The sequence below is a fragment of the Panthera uncia genome (assembly GCF_023721935.1).
Source record: "Panthera uncia isolate 11264 chromosome B2 unlocalized genomic scaffold, Puncia_PCG_1.0 HiC_scaffold_24, whole genome shotgun sequence".
NCBI classification, from domain to species: domain Eukaryota; kingdom Metazoa; phylum Chordata; class Mammalia; order Carnivora; family Felidae; genus Panthera; species Panthera uncia.
Window position 1 is genome coordinate 105,068,165 of NW_026057580.1, and position 16,263 is coordinate 105,084,427.

General features: G+C 39.1%; 1 protein-coding gene across 16 annotated transcripts in view; it reads right to left on the reverse strand.

Annotated features, from left to right (window-relative positions):
• The window catches only part of SYNE1 (spectrin repeat containing nuclear envelope protein 1), a 477,690-nt gene that overhangs the window by 29,967 nt on the left and 431,460 nt on the right, over positions 1-16,263 (reverse strand). For 15 of the 16 annotated variants that reach the window (XM_049653080.1, XM_049653082.1, XM_049653085.1 and 12 more), the window contains 3 exons: positions 15,933-16,095; positions 4,708-4,895; positions 3,190-3,340 (listed from right to left, as the gene is read on the reverse strand). In XM_049653080.1, coding sequence (XP_049509037.1) covers positions 3,190-3,340; positions 4,708-4,895; positions 15,933-16,095 — 502 coding nt within the window. Of the gene's footprint in view, positions 1-3,189; positions 3,341-4,707; positions 4,896-15,932; positions 16,098-16,263 lie in introns of all 16 variants that reach the window. The other variant, XM_049653093.1, reaches the window with a different exon arrangement.

The window sequence follows — 16,263 nt, forward strand, 5'->3', positions numbered from 1 at the left end:
TTAAATGATGAGCAGCTTGAAAAAACTTTCCCATGAAACATACTAATTACACAAATATTTATGTGCGCTGAAAGTTTCAAAAATTTCTGATGTCAATACTGAGCAAAGATGTCTGTAACAGAAATTTCTCTTTATTTGCTAAAGATGCAATCTCCTAAAGATCCAGAAACTGCCTCAGTTCTGATGTCCATTAAAAAAACTAAAAACACTTCTTTGCAGAAGGTTTCTAAATGCAAGCTGTTATTAACTTTTAAGAAAAACAGTGTAGTAAAATTCACGTAACCTGAGAGAAAAGTTTGGAACATGCTCTATTTATTTTTTGTTGTTCCCATGAATTATTCATTTTTTTATAAAACATTTTAGAGCTTATGCACCACCATATGCTGTAATGTCTATTTATTTATTTGTTTTTACAATCATTTATTTCTACCATGTTTTATCAATCATCCTTCATTCTTGGTACAGTTCACATATCTTGGACAAATTTCATAACTACACTATCACTTTTAATGATTAAAAGTTAGTTTTTAGGGGCGCCTGGATGGCTCAGTCGGTTAGGCATCCAACTTAGGCTCAGGTCATGATCTCACAGCTTGTGAGTTCGAGCCCCACGTCGGGCTCTGTGCTGATAGCTCAGAGCCTGGAGCCTGCTTCCGATTCTGTGTTTCTCTCTCTCTCTCTGCCCCCTCTCCCAGTCACTCTGTCTCCCTCTCAAAAATAAAAACATTAAAAAATAGTTTTTAAATGATTAAAATGTAGACCTCTTGTGTCTATTTATTTTTGAGGTTACCCTATGTGATAGTTTCAAGTTTCTAAAGGTAAACTCTTTCTTCTTTCTTCTTGCTCTCTGCAGTACAACATAGTTCTACCATTAAGAATCATTTGGCCAACATAAAATGAAGCTTTGTTTTCAAACTCATGTGTATGATTTATTAGTGATGTTTACCCCAACGATAGGCAGAAAATTGTACGATGAAGTGGTCTGAACTCCTCTAAATCGCCGAATTCTTCTTCCTTTGGCTCATCACACTGTTTACTTTCTAGCACATCTGTGCCTCAGATATGGCTTTCCTTTGGAGAGTTGCTTTAAGAGACTTCATCTTAGGAAAGCTAATCTCCTATTCTACAAAACAATTTAAATGATTTCTCCAGAAAAGGAAGCGGTAAGGAGAGTTCAGCTTTTGCCATTATTGGGAGTCACAGAATATGTTTTCCCATTGGCGTGACGACAGGCACCACGGGTAGGTAGCCAGGTCCATCCCAAATCTGCATGCATTTGAACAGGCAAAGACTGCCCTCAAATTTTGTTTTGTTTTGTTTTTTTCTTTAGTTTATTTCTGTCTCTTAAGAACATTAACTAAAAGATAAATGATAAAATCATTTATTATAGAAGCTAACCATATGGCTAACTTTTGCCATAAAATCTGAGCGTCTAAAATAGCATCAGAAAGGACTGTACATAATCTGCTTAGTAGTATAAGCCAATTAGAGGAGGTTTTAACCTTTATGAAACACAGCATAATAAGATGGGATTACATGGATACCTCCCTAGCACTGGCTCACACCGGGAGGACCTCAACTCTACTGTATAGCTCACTGTGGTTTTGCACTAGAAGTTTTCAAAGGGAAAACATTTTAGATACGAAATTATTTTCCTGGAATTCAGTGGCAGAGTGACACATGAATCCATATTCAGACATCAGGATAACTCTTATTTATTTTACATAGTATTTGAGCATTTTTATAGATTCAGATATAGCTGCTCATCTATGACTCTTTGATTACAAACCCCACAAGCACAAAAACCAAACTTCATACTTACTCTAACTGGCCTCAAAAAAAGCCAGGTAAACTGACATTACAAGGTAAAAATGAATTCAGCTGGATTTGGCTGGATTTTTAGTCTTATTTTTTTTTATCATCATGATCTTATTTTTGAGAGAGAGAGAGAGAGAGAGAGAGAGAGCATGAGTGGGGCAGGGGCAGAGAGAGAGAGGGACAGAGGATCCAAAGCAGGCTCTGTGCTGGCAGAAGAGAGCCCAAGTCAGACGCTCAACCGACTGAGCCACCCAGGCGCCCCTGTAGTCTTATTTTTAAACATCTCAAGAAGCCTGAGGCAGAATTAGCAACCAAGAATGACTTTTGTAAGATTCATGCACCAGAACTTTGCTGTCAGTATCTAGGAGCATATATCTGCCTATCAGTGGAACTGATGGAAAAAGAAACTTCAAATTGAAACATGGTGAACTTTAGGCTATGTCGGTTCCTCCATGAAAATGAGAGGCAGGTGTTGGGGTATCACCATCCCACAGGGATACAGGAGACTGGAGATCACACAAACAGGCCAGATACTGCGGTCAGTTAGTGAACATTTCCTTCATGAATACGACTATATTGCCTGCTATTTTTGTCTCTATGTAATTGAAACGTCTTAGTGACTCAAAAATGGCACTGCACTTCATTTGTCATTAGAAATGGCTTATAATTATCTTACTTAATTCTGGAGCCAACTCTACTTTATCCACGATTTAAAAATATATATACCTGGGCGCCTGGGTGGCTCAGTCGGTTAGGCATCCGACTTCGGCTCAGGTCATGATCTCACAATTTGTGAGCTCGAGCCCCACGTCGGGCTCTGTGCTGACAGCTCAGAGCCTGGAACCTGCTTCAGATTCTGTGTCTTCCTCTCTCTCTGCCCCTCCCCTGCTCGTCCTCGCTCTCTCTCTCTCTCTCTCTCAAAACTAAATAAACATTAAAAAAAATTTTTTTAAATAAAAATATATATACCTATTCTCTAATTAGGTAAAACAAAAGTCAAGAAAATATATGAAGAGAGATTTTGATAGCATGAAACAACATCATATTCTTATCTTAGGTGGTTGATAGTGAAGAATTATGAAATAAAAAAATGCCAAGATCTTTTTTGGGGAATCATGATTTGTGTTTTGTAATAGAATTTCTTATCATTGTGACTTCATTTGTAATTGTTGATATTCTTAACTAAAAACCTCATTTCCCCCCTTCATTGCCTACTTATGAGGCAGTAATAAAGATGACCACAAAGTCATCACCCAGTTGTTTGAACAAATAATGTGTGGGCCAACAGTTAGTTTATGTCTTGAGACGCCAACGACTAGCTGGCTATGCTCATTGCAAAATAAGGATGAAATATGTGGAATTAAAAATCACCTCAAATTTCTTTAGTTCTTCCTTGGCAACTGTATAGAGCACCCCGGAAGAGCTGGGGAAGGCAGCTGTCCTTTCTGAAATCTTGAGCCAATCTTCAAAACGAGAATAATCGTCCAGAAACTTCTGCCACAATCGCCACGTCTCTTCAATTCTGAGACAGATAATGAAAAAACAGAATCTGATTGTTTGGGGACTGTTTATGCTCCAGAACCATGTTTGATGCCTGCGGCAGGGCTAAGAGAGCCCAAACAACCATCCGTTGTGCCAAACAATAACTGTGCCTTCAGCCAAATCTGACCAGAGTGAAAAAGAGACAACTGTTGGAGCTAAAATGAAACAGCTGTGTGTTATGGTGTTTTGATTTTTTTTTTTTTGTACCCATCCTGCAGCTTTGGATTTGGAATTAGTCAAATTGTGTATTACAAGCACATAAAGTGACCTGTGCTATATATGTGCAAGGGAGTTCAGAAGTACAACACCATGTTTGCAGGGAAAACTCACGGCCAAGGTTCCACTGAAATCAAACTAAGGTCTGAAAACGCATTTAAGTCCAAAATCAAACTCACCCTCATCAAAATTAACCAATGACAGCAAGGCAAATATTAACTTTTCAAGAGTTCTCTGAACAGTACAGAAGATTACGTGTTACTGTAAATCGTTATGGTAATTTTCTAACCCAACACTACCTTTTACTGCCTTGAATTTCAAAGGTTTTTTTTTTCAAAGATAAGCTCTTTGTTTTATTATTTCATTTTTAATAAAAATAATATTATTTTTCACACCTCCAATTCTGTAATAACATACTTGTTCAGCAAGGGCATATTTTTATTTTTTTGAATTATATCTAAACTATTAGGTCAGGCATAGTTTGGCTTGGTATATTCACATACAGTAGTGCCCCCTTATCCGTGTGGGATATGCTCCAAGACTCCCAGTACATGCCTGAAACTGTGGACAGCACCAAATCCTAAATGTCCTTTGTTTTATCCTCAACACACATATGATAAAGTTTAATTTAAAAACTAGGCACGGTAAGAGATTAACCACAGTAACCAATGATAAAATAGAACAGTCATAACAATCTACTGTAATAAAAGTTATGTGAATGTCGTCTCTGTCTCTCAAAATATCTTATCATACTGCATTCACCTTCCTGTGATGATGTGATGACGGATGAAGTTAATGGAATGACCTAGGTGTTGGGACTAGTGTTAGGCTGCTATTGACCTTCTGACTGTACATCAGAAGGTGAGATCTTCTGCTTCTGGATCCCGCTCAACCGTAGGTAACTGAAACCATGGAAAGAGAAATGGGGGGCAAGGTTGGGGGAGACTACTGTAATACCTGTATACCTACTTGTTTTCCAACTAAATGAAGAAGATGGCAAGTTGGGGAAACCAGTGCTATTTTTGGACATTGCAAACAAAAGGAAGTGGTAAGCAATGGATACTCTGGGTGGTCACTTTTTTCTCTTTTTGGTCCTTCCTCTGCCGCAGCTCCTTGAACCTCCCAGCTTACCTGAGCCTCCTCTCCATGGACATGGCACAGATATTCCTCCACCGCCGGTCCAGGTTTCGCGTAGCCTGCTGGATGGAGTCACACTCCGCATCTGTGGCACAGGCGTCACAGTCATGCAGCAGGACCTCACACAGGTTGAGGACAGACGCCACACCCGTGCTGTGTTTCTCGATGTCTCTCTGAAGCTCCTGTGGGGAAGGAGCCATGCTTGATTCAAGTACTCGGCTACAGATGCAAGGAGATGCGGCAGTATTCTCTGACTGATGAATGGTTAGGCAAAACCCTGACAAACACCTTATTTCCTTGCATGAGGTTTCTTCAACTTCATTTACAAAATACGGCAACCACAAAAATATGAGAAAACGAATCTAGGAAAATTCTGGCTAGGTGAGCAATGCCAAAATATAAATGGAACGAATGAAATAAACTACATTAATTACATTAAGAGTAAAACTAGCTTCTTCAGTGATTGAAAAGTAAATCTTGTCCCAGACAGATTACCACTTCCATTCCAATATATCGATCAACCAATCAAAGGAATACATGTGCTCTTATTAAGTACTGCCACTTAAGAAATGGGATTTCATCTCCAAAGATCTGCAAACTGCTTAAAACAGCTAATTCCACCATCACTAAAAGTACCATGATTTAAAAGATCTAGGTTCTCTTATCATGTATGACATCATAACATCAACAGCTTCCTCAGGGAGCAATTTTAAAGGTAGGGCAGAAATAGAAAGATGACAATGATAATCAAGGCACTGAATTTCCCCAGTATACTGCCACGTAGAGTCTTCATGTTAACTGCATAAAATGTAAATGCAAAATGTATGTTACTTTTTCTATTGAGCTTTAAAAAAATTTTAAATGTTTTAATTTATTTTTGAGAGAGGGAGACTGAATGTGAGTGGGGGAGGGGCAGAGAGAGAGGGAGACAGAGAATCTGAAGCAGGCTCCAGGCTCTGAGCTGTCACCACAGAGCCCGATGCGGGGCTCGAACTCACGAATTGCGAGATCATGACCTGAGCCGAAGTCAGACGCCCAACTGACTAAGCCACCCAGGCGCCCCTTCTATTAAGCTTTTAACTCAATTTGCTCAAAGTATTTCATTATTAAAAGCGGGCTACTGGTAATTTTGCTTGCCCTATTCACCAAGGTCCTTACTGTGTTTTCCTTGTCTTTAAAACTATTCTTGGGTTTTTCCTAACTTTATTCTTGTTCTAATGAGAATTCCTCAACTTATTCAAGTAGCTGAGATTTATATTTTTGTGTGTATATCCTTCCTCCTATTTTTCTCTTTAACACGCCGTTACTAGGTCTTCTATGCAAATATTAGCTTACTGTCAAATGCAGTAATGGTACCTTTGATTAATATTTGGAGATTTTATGAACTAGACAGAAGACAGATTCTATAAAAAATTTTTCTATTTCACTAACAGTCCTCTCAGATCTTTTACATTATCACTTTCAGTTATGGGGAAATCATCACAAGAACTGCTGGTCTAAAAAATATAAAATTGAACTCAATATTTACTCAAAGATGAAGACAGAAACATCTGTGAATGAGATCACCAAGTAAATTTTAGGTGTTAAAGTGCCTTTTGTAGAAGGATATACATTTGTAAGTAGTGTTAGGTACATCAACATAATCAATGCATTTTAAAAGTTATGGCACTTGATTTAACTTCCCCCCAGTACTCAAAAAAGTACTTTCCAGCTTTATTGAGATATAACAGACATATAACGTTGTGTAAGCTTAAGATGCATGATGTGATGATTTGATGTATATATATATTGTGAAATGATTACCACAATAAGTTTAACTAACATCTATGACCTCACATAGTTACAGTGTGTGTATGTGTGTGTGTGTGTGTGTGTGTGTGTGTGTGTGTTGAGAACTTTTAAGATCTACTCTCTCAGCAACTTTCAAATATGCAACACAGTATTGTTAACTATAGTCATCATACTGAACATTACATTTCCAGAATGGATTCATCTTATAACTACAGGTTTGTACCCTTTGACAACCTTCATCCATTTCCCTCACCATCACCCCCGTCTTTGGCAACCACTAATCTACTCTCCGTTTCTATGAGTTCAATTTTTTTTTAGAGTCCACATATTAGTGAGATCATACAGCATTTGTCTTTCTCTGTCAGACTTATTTCACTTAGTATGATGACTTTAAGGTTCATCCACGCTGTTGGAAATGGCAGTATCTCCTTTTTTATGACTGAATAATATTCCACTTTGCATACATACCACATTTTCTTTATCCATTTATCAAATTATGGGTACTTAGACTGTTTTCATGTATTCACTGTTGTAAATAATGCTTCAATGAATGTGGTGGGTGGAGATACCTTTTTAAGATAGTGATTTCATTTCTTTCCAAAATCTACCCAGAAGTGGAATTTCTGGATCATATGGTAGCTCTATTTGTAATTTTTTTAGGAACCTCCATAATGTTTTCCATAGTGATGATACTGACTGACATTCTCACCAATAGTGCACTAGGGCTCTGCTCTCTCCACATCTTTATCTCTTGGTTTTTTGATAATAGCCATTCTAACAAGTGTGAGGTGGTATCTCTTTGTGGTTTTGATTTGCATTTCCATGATGATTAATGATGTTGAACATTTTCATGTACCTGTTGGTAATTTTAATATCTTCTTTGGAAAAATGCCTACTCGTGTCTGTTACCCATTTGTAAAACTGGATTATTTTTGTTTTGTTTTGTTTTTGTTTTTGCTATTGAGTTGTAGGAGTTCCTTATATATTCTGGATATTATCCTTCTCAGACATGTGGTTTGCAAATATACTCTCTGATTGCAGAGGTTGCTTTTTCATTTGGTTGATCATTACTTTTGCTTTGCAGAAGCTTTTTAGCTTCATTTAATCCAAATTGTTTGTTTGTTTATTTATTTTTTGGTTGTACTTTTGGTGCCATATCTAAAAAATCATCTCCAAAATCAATGTCAACAAGATTTTCCCCTGTGTTTTCTTCTAGGAGTTTTATGGTTTCAGGTCTTCCATGTAAGTCTTTAATACATTATTTTGAGTTAATTTTTGTAAGTGGTATAAAATAGGGGTCCACTTTACTCTTTGGCACGTGAATGTCCAGTTTTTCCAAGATTATTTTTTGAAGAGACTATCCTTTCCCCATTGGATATTCTTGGCTCCCTTGTCAAACATTAGTTGACCATATATGCATGGGTGTATTTTTGGGCTCTCAATTCTGTTCTATTGGTCTATGTGTCTGTTCTCATGCCAGTATCATACAGTTTTATTATACCTTTATAACATAGTTTGAAATAAATAAGTGTGATACCTCCAGCTTTGTTCTTTCTCAGGATTGCTTTGGCTATTTGGGATCTTTTGTGATTCCACATACATTTTAGAATTATTTTGTCTATATCTGTAAAAAGTGCCACTGAAATCTTGATTGGGGTTGTATTGAATCAATAGATAGCTTTGGCTGTATGCTCATTTTAACAATATTAATTCTTCCAATCTATGCACATGGGGTATCTTTCCATTTATTTGTGTCTTCTTTAATGTCTTTCATCAGTGTCTTAATAGTTTTCAGTGTAGAGATCTTTCAGTTCCTTGGTTAGATTTATTCCTAAGTATTTCATTGTTTTTGATGCAATTATAAAGGAATTGTTTTCTTTTCTTTTTTTCCAGGTAGTTTATTATTAGTGTACAGAAATGCAACTGGGGTGCCTAGGTGGCTCAGTCAGTTGAGCATCTGACTCTTGATTTCAGCTCAGGTCATGATCTCATGGTTCATGAGATTGAGCCTCTCATCAGGCTCTGAGCTGATGGTGTGGGGCCTGCTTGGGATTCTCTCTTTCCCTCTCTCTCTCTGCCCCTCCCCTGTTCTCTCTCTCTCTTTCAAAACAAATACATAAACTTAAAAAAAGAAATGCCACTGATTTTTGTATGTTAAATTTGTATCCTGCAACTTTACTGAATTTATTAGTTCTAACAGTTTTTTGGTAGAGTGTTTAAGATGTTCTATATATAAGAATATGCCATCTACAAACAAAGAAAATTTCATATCACCCTGTCTGATTTAGATGCCTTTTATTTTTTTTCTTGTCTGATTACTCTGGCTAGGATTGTGAGTACTATGGTGAACGGGCCTGGTGAAAGTGGGCACCCCTGTCTTGTTTCTGATCTTAGAGGAGAAGCTTTCAACCTTTTACCACTGAGTATGATGTTAGCTGTGGGCTAATCATATAGCCTTTATTATGTTGATGTACATTTCCTTTATATACCCACTTTGTTGAGAATTTTTATCATTTGAATTTTGTGAAATGCTTTTTCTGCATCTATTGAGGTAATACTATTTTTATATTTCATTCTAGGAATGTAAAGTATCACATTTATTTTTATATGCATATGCTGAACCACTCTTGCATCCCAGGGATGAATCCAACTAAATCATGGTGTATGATCCTTTTAATGTGCTGTTGAATTTGGTTTGCCAGTACTCTGTTGAGAATTTCTGCACCTGTATTTATTATGGATATTGGCCTATAGTTTTCTTCTCTTATAGTGTCCTTGTCTGGCTTTGGTATCAAGGTAATGCTGGCCTTATAAAATGAATTTCAGAGTGTGCCCTTCTCCTCAATTTTTTTTAAGAGTAAGAAGACATGGCTTTAATGTTTGGTAGATTTCACCTGTGAAATCATCTGGTCCTGGACTTTTCTTTGTTGGGAGGGTTTTGATTACTGATTCTGCCTCCTTACTCATTATGGGTCTGTTTATATTTTCTATTTCTCCCTAATTCAGTCTTGGCAAGTTGCATGTTTCCAGGCATTTACCCATTTCTCTCATGATCCTTTGTATTTCTTGTAATGTCTCCATTTTCATTTATAGTTTTTACTTATTTGGGTCCTCTGTCTTTGCTTTTTTTGGCTAGTCTAGCTAAAGGTATTTCAATTTTGTTTATCATTTCAAAGAACCAGCTCCGTTTTTTTAATCTTTTATGCTGTTTTCCTGTTCTCTATTTCATTTATTTCTGCTCTAATCTTTCTTATTTCCTTCCTTCTGCCAATTTTAGGTTTAGTCTGTTCCTTTTTAGTTCCTTGAGGTACAGTTACTTATTTGAGATTTTTTCCTTCATATAAGCATTTATCACTATAAACTTCCCTCTTAGAATTGCTTTTGTTGGACTCCATAAGTTATGGTATGTTGTGTGTTTCCTTTTTTGTTTATCTCAAGATATTTTTTAATTTTCCTCGTTTTCTTTTTTGATCAGAAGAAGTGTGCTGTTTAATTTCCGTGGATTTGTGAATTTTCTAGCTTTCTCCCTATTCTCGATTTCCAGTTTCACATCACTGTAGTTGGAAAAGACACTTTATATAATTTACATTTTCTTGAATTTGTTGAGACTTGTTTCGCTGGCAAGGCTCTGCGATCATCGCTAGTTGGGTGAGGTCACAGACTGTGCTCCCTAACAAGGCAGTGCCTGGTTGGACTCTGTGATTAGGTACAACTACAGGCCGGGCTCCACAATCACTCCTGGTTAAGTGGGATATCAGGCCGTGCTATCAGACCACATGGTGCTACCGGCTGGACTCTGTGTTCAGGTGGAGCCATAGGCAGGGCTGTAGGCTATGCCCTGGAATTAGGTGAGGTGATAGTCTTGGCTTTGTCATCAGGTGGGCCACTGGCTGTGTTACCCTATTGGGCAAAGTTACTGGCTGGGCTCTCTGATAAAGATGGACATTCAGCTGCATCACAAAGTGTGTGGGGCTAGAGACTATGCTCCGTGGTTGAGCTGGGTCACTGTCCAGGCTTTCTTGTCATGTGGGGTCACAGGCTATGCTTGGTGGTTGGCTGGAGTCACGGCTAGGCTCCCTGCTTGAATAAGGTTGCATGCTATGTTCAGCAATCAGACAAGGCCATAGGTTGGATTCCACTGCTGAGTAGGGTTACTGTCTGGGCTCTATAGCTGGGTAAGGTTGTAGGCTGGGCTCTGTGGCTGGGCATGGCTGTAGGTTGAGCTCTGAGGTTGTCCAAGGTCACTGTCCAGACTCCCTGATGATGCAGGGCCAGAAGCTATGCTCAGCAGTTGGGTAGGGCTCCTGGCTTGGCTCCCTGCTCAAGCAGGGCTATTGGATGGATTCCGTGGCTGCCTGGGTTCTCTGGCCAGGCTTCCTGGTGGGGAAGGATGAAGGCTATGCTCAGCTGTTGGGCGGAGCTAGGAATTGGCTTCCCTACCCAGGTCAGATGGTTTCTAGGGCTCCAAAGTCAGTATGGCCCATTGTCTGGGGACCCAAATCAGGCAAAACGGCCAAGTGAACTCCCAGGTCAGACAGGGCCACTGGCTGGGCCTGCTGATGGGCAGAGACACAGGCTGGGATCTCTGCTTGGGTGCAGCTGCAAACAGGAATGCAGTCTGCCAAGACGTGAGTGCTGGCTGCCATAAGCCTCAGCCCCCTTCTCACTCACTAACTCATCCCCAATAGTCAAGCTATACAAGATCCCTTAGTGATTCTTATGAGATGAGATCCAAGTGGGCTTCCTGAGAAGGGTGCGGGAGCCAGGGAAGCCAGATGCCCATCTTGGCCATGAGGTGCCCTCTCAGTGCAGCTCTGTGCCAGCCATGAAGCACAATGTGGTCAGAGTGTGGTCACTCCTCTTACCCTTTTAATGTGGTCCTTCTGGTCTCTGGGGTCCGAGTGGGTGCTTTATCCTCATGGTTGGGTTTTGGGAATTTTACAGTGGTGCCTTGTTTATAGATAGGTGCTTGCTGGCCTTTTTGTGAGGGAGGCTTAAGTCAGAAATAACCTATATAGCCATATAGACGATGTGACTCCTCTACCCTGGAGCAGACACTCATGGGGAGACCATTGTGGAAACAAGGGCCAGGATATGAAAACCAGAACTGTAACTGACAGATTGCTGGAGGCCCAATATCGACAATTGAGTTAAAAATTCCAGAGGACCCAGTCATGGGTGGGGCTGCACAGTTTTGTGAAATTTACATCCAGGAGCTCAACCAGATTCCCACAGTAAATATCAGAGAAAAGACCCCTTGTGCATCTGCTCAAAAGTTTCTGTTAAAATCAATATATGAAATAAGCTTGAGGGGTGTTATAATTATGATTAAATGCTCTAATACAGATAAAGAGTTTAGTTTCAGCTTTAACCTTCATTGATAGTGGTCCTGAATTGACATACAGCATTTCTGAATTTATCCTTATTCATCCATAACACAGAGAAATCTGACAAAATGTTCTCTGAACCCATCTCAAGTCCACATATATTTCTGCCCAATTAAGTATGTAATAATTAAGTACACCGGCAAGAGAAACATATAGAAACCCCACAGAGGGGAACAGAAGAACATGCATTTCTTATCAGTTTAATCTCTTTTTAAATATTCAAGGGAATTTTCCCCTTTGGAGACAGATTACTACTTATCTGCCTTTTACAACATGGATCACAAATGCTTTAATTTTTTACAGAATCGTGGTTAACATTTGCCACAAAAGAAACTGTAGTGAATGTGATAGAATTGAAGTAAAATTTACTAAGCACCCACTTTGTTCTAGGTGCTGTGCTAAATGATTTTCATATTAATTTTTATAATAACACTGTGAACCATGCACTCTGGTGATCAGCATTCTATATATAAGGAATCTGAGGATTAAATAGTTCATTACACTGCCCTGGGCTATGCAGCAAAGAGGTGAAGCCCAGATTTGAACCCAGGGAGTCTTTACTTCTAACCATTGGCATATAGTTGTTTCCTTTTTTTTTTTTTTCAACTTTAACTTAAAATTTAATTAAAAGGCAATATGAACATATATTAATATATTAAAAAGTCAGAAACTACTGCCAAGCTTCCAGTGAATTAGTTCCCTTTTCACTCCTGATTCTCATTTTCCAGAAATAACCATTTCCATCTCTTGGAGCTCTGTCTTCCTGTTTTAATTTCTGTATTTCTAAGTAACAAGTTTATGTTGCTATTTCTTGATTTTTAAAATCTCGACATTATCTATGCTTCTACAAGTAGAGACGGAATCAACTTCAACCTGACTCCCAGGGCTCCAGTTACTGTTTGAGCACATCTTCTAGCTAGAGCAATACCGTGGTTATTTAACATGATTACTTAATATTTTTCACATCTGAGCAACAGCCTATACTATGGTTATATTTCTTTTCATATATATATATATGGCATTTATGGAATCAGTAGCTCTCTCCTCTCTTTAAAACATGAACATTCCTAGCCTCCATCCTTTCTCTTATGGAGTTAATACAACTCCTTCCATTATGGTTAAGCCCATTAGGTTATCTAGTTCAACTGTCTTACTCCTAGTAGACATCCATTCCAGAGGAGCCAACTCCCTACTCCAATGTGAACAGGGATTCTCCAGGCTTCAGAGCAGCTGGCATCTGGGATGTTCCTTCACCATCCGTCCTGGGAATTTTCTTCTCTCTCAGGTTTTATATTATTTTTCTTCTCGTTTTTTAGTATATGTGACATCTTTCATTAGCTTCCTGAGAATATATGCATAGGAGGTAAATATTTTATATATTAAATGGCAGGTGCAGTATTCTAAATTATAAATAATTTTCTCAGCTTTCTGGAGGCACCGTGTCACTGTCTTTTAGCTTCCAGCATTGTTTTGGAGGATCAGATTTTTTCATTTGGAAACCATAAAGATCTTCCCTTTGTCAGCCATGTTCTGGAATTTTATAATGGTTTTGCTTTGTTTTTAATTTTCCTGGGCATTTGTAAGTTTATGCTCTAGAAGTGCAGCTGATCCGTGAACAAAGCGGAGCTTGATGGCACCAACTCCCCACCAGCTGAAAATCTGTGTATATCATTTGACTCCCCCCAAACTTGACTACTAACAGCCAACTGTTGACTAAAAGCCTTACCAAAAACACAGTCAAATAACAAATATTTTGCATTTTATATGTATTATATGCTGTATTCTTACAATAAAGCAAGTTAGAAAAAAGAAAATCATAAGGAAGGGAAAATACATCTGTAGTACTACATATTTTATTGCATAAAAAATCCACATATAAGTGGAGCCATGCAGGGCAAACCCTTGCTGTTCAAGGGTCCACCCTATAAGCTTTTCAGTTTGGGAAACTTTTTTACATTACTAATTTGATAATCTCTTCCTTTTTAATTTTTTGTGGGGGACTATTATGGAATAACTAAATTGGATTTTAAAATTCTTTCATTAATCCTGGCTGTGATATAAACCTGGCTAGTAACATGGTGGGAGCTGGGGCAGTGGGCGTCATATCGTCAGGTACAGAGTATTTCATTTAATCTATTTTTCATATAGTGGCTCCAGCCTCAATGGTGCCCCGTAGCCCCAAACCCAAACTCCCTCTGGGCTGCCCTCTCCAAGGAGGATCCTTGGGCTTTCTGTTGGAGTCAACAGGCAGAAGTTGCCTAGGATTAGGGGGATCTGCCAGTCAAACCGCTCCTTATTCAAATTTTCAAGCAATTTTCCATTTTAAAGTCCTATAGACTTGCTGTCTGCACTTCATGAGTCTTCTTGCATTTCTTTTTTTTTTTTTTTAAGTTTTTTTAATGTTTATTTATTTTTGACAGGGAGACACAGCATGAGTGGGGGAGGGGCAGAGAGAGAGGGAGACACAGAATCTGAAGCAGGCTCCAGGCTCTGAGCCATCAGCACAGAGCCCGACGCGGGGCTCGAACTCACAGACCGTGAGATCGTGACCTGAGCCAAAGTCAGACGCTGAACCGACTGAGCCACCCAGGCCACCCAGTCTTCTTGTATTTCCATGGCATGAATCAGCTTTCTCCATCCTCCATCCTGCTGACAGCAGTAACTATTCATCTATCCACTGTGGTCTTCCAAAATTCTAATGGGCGTCTGTCATCTTTACCATCTTCTTTCCTCGTCTCTTTGCCATTGTGGGTTTTGACCTTCTTTTCCCTTTACGTTCATTTTACTGGGGTTTAGAAGTGGGTAAGGCTATAAATGTATATGATCGATTTGCCATATTTACTTAGATACAGCTTAGGTTTTCTTACATTTGCTAAATTACAATACTGGCTATTAGAATTGTAACTGTTTTTAACCAGTTCTCACTTGTAGAGATCATTACCATGTTCTCCAGGAGTATTCAGGGAGCTGGAGGCCAACCCAAACCGCTATCAGCTCAATTATCAGAATTTCAAACACAAGAGAATCCATCAAGCGCTTTAATCTTACAAAAATGGGAAAATGTCCTGCTAACATTTTTTTTTTCTGCTAACATTTTTTTAAAAAATAAATGTTGATTTAAATATTAAACTATTCCCACTATCTAAAACCTATGTTTTAATACCTAGTTGCACTGCTTTAAATAGTTCATGAAATAAAGTAAGCACACAGACTATTTTGTAAGATTTGATAAATGGGTCTGTTTATATTTTGTAGTATTTTTAAATTAAGCAACTTGGCTATAATGGCCTAAATGTAATGGAAGTAACCAGAGCGTGGACAGAATGTTCGAGGACAATCTAAAGGCATGGAGTAGCAATATTTCTTATGGGGGATTTTTGGTCTTTTCTACCAACAACTGGAGTCTGCTGTGCTTATTAAGAACAACGAAGGGGAGTAGGAGGGGAAAATCCTTTATGCGGGCATTTTTCACTTTTCATGGTCACTCTTTTTTACTCTGGCGGATGGTGTATTGTAGGCCAGTGTGATGTACCGCCTTTGATGCACACATTACGGTAAAATTACAGCGTGTGTTCTGTAGGCCATGGAACACTCCTTGCAAAACCATTGTTTTAGACTCTAAAAACTCTAAGAATGCACTGTAATCTGTATTCAAACACCAAATGCAGAAAAAAAAGCTCCCTTCTATGCATGTAGTGGTGGGCTAGTGACCTACACAGAAATAAACAAAACTGCCTGCTCTGTTATGGAGACATCACTGCAACCCAAGCAGTTTAGGATGTCTTCTTCGTGGACCAATGACATTAACCCCTAAGATAGCATAGCTTCTTAAGACTTAACTCCTTGGTGACGTGGGACCTATTTGCCCCAAACACCTGCCATGCCCAAGCCTCCCTCCCCCTTCTCAGCAGCTCCCCTGTCTAGCTTCCTCCTGATTTTCCTTCTCGATTCATTCACCGTCTCACATCCACCTCTGTATCCTGGCCAGGAGCACAGATGTTCAAGAGCCTACTTACTTCCTTTAGTTGATTTAAGTTTTACCTGCTGCTCAGTAAGCTTTTTCTGTATTTCATCCGAGTCACAGGAATCATAGACTATGGGCTTGGCCAGCTCTGACTCGATGTGAGCCAGCCACGTCCTCAGGCTGCTCATGTTCTTATCCAGCTGCTGTACGGCCACCAGGGTCTCCTTCAGCTTCTTTACCCTGTGGGCAGAGGAGAGACTTCACCTTCAGTGAGAGGCCCCACTCAAGTTTCCCTTGTGAGCAAAAGTGAGCACTCAGTCTAAAGCCAAGTTGCCTAAAGTCAAAGTCCAGCTCAGCTCAGCCACTTACTGGCTGTGACTTTGGGCAGTTGTACACCCTCCCTGGGTC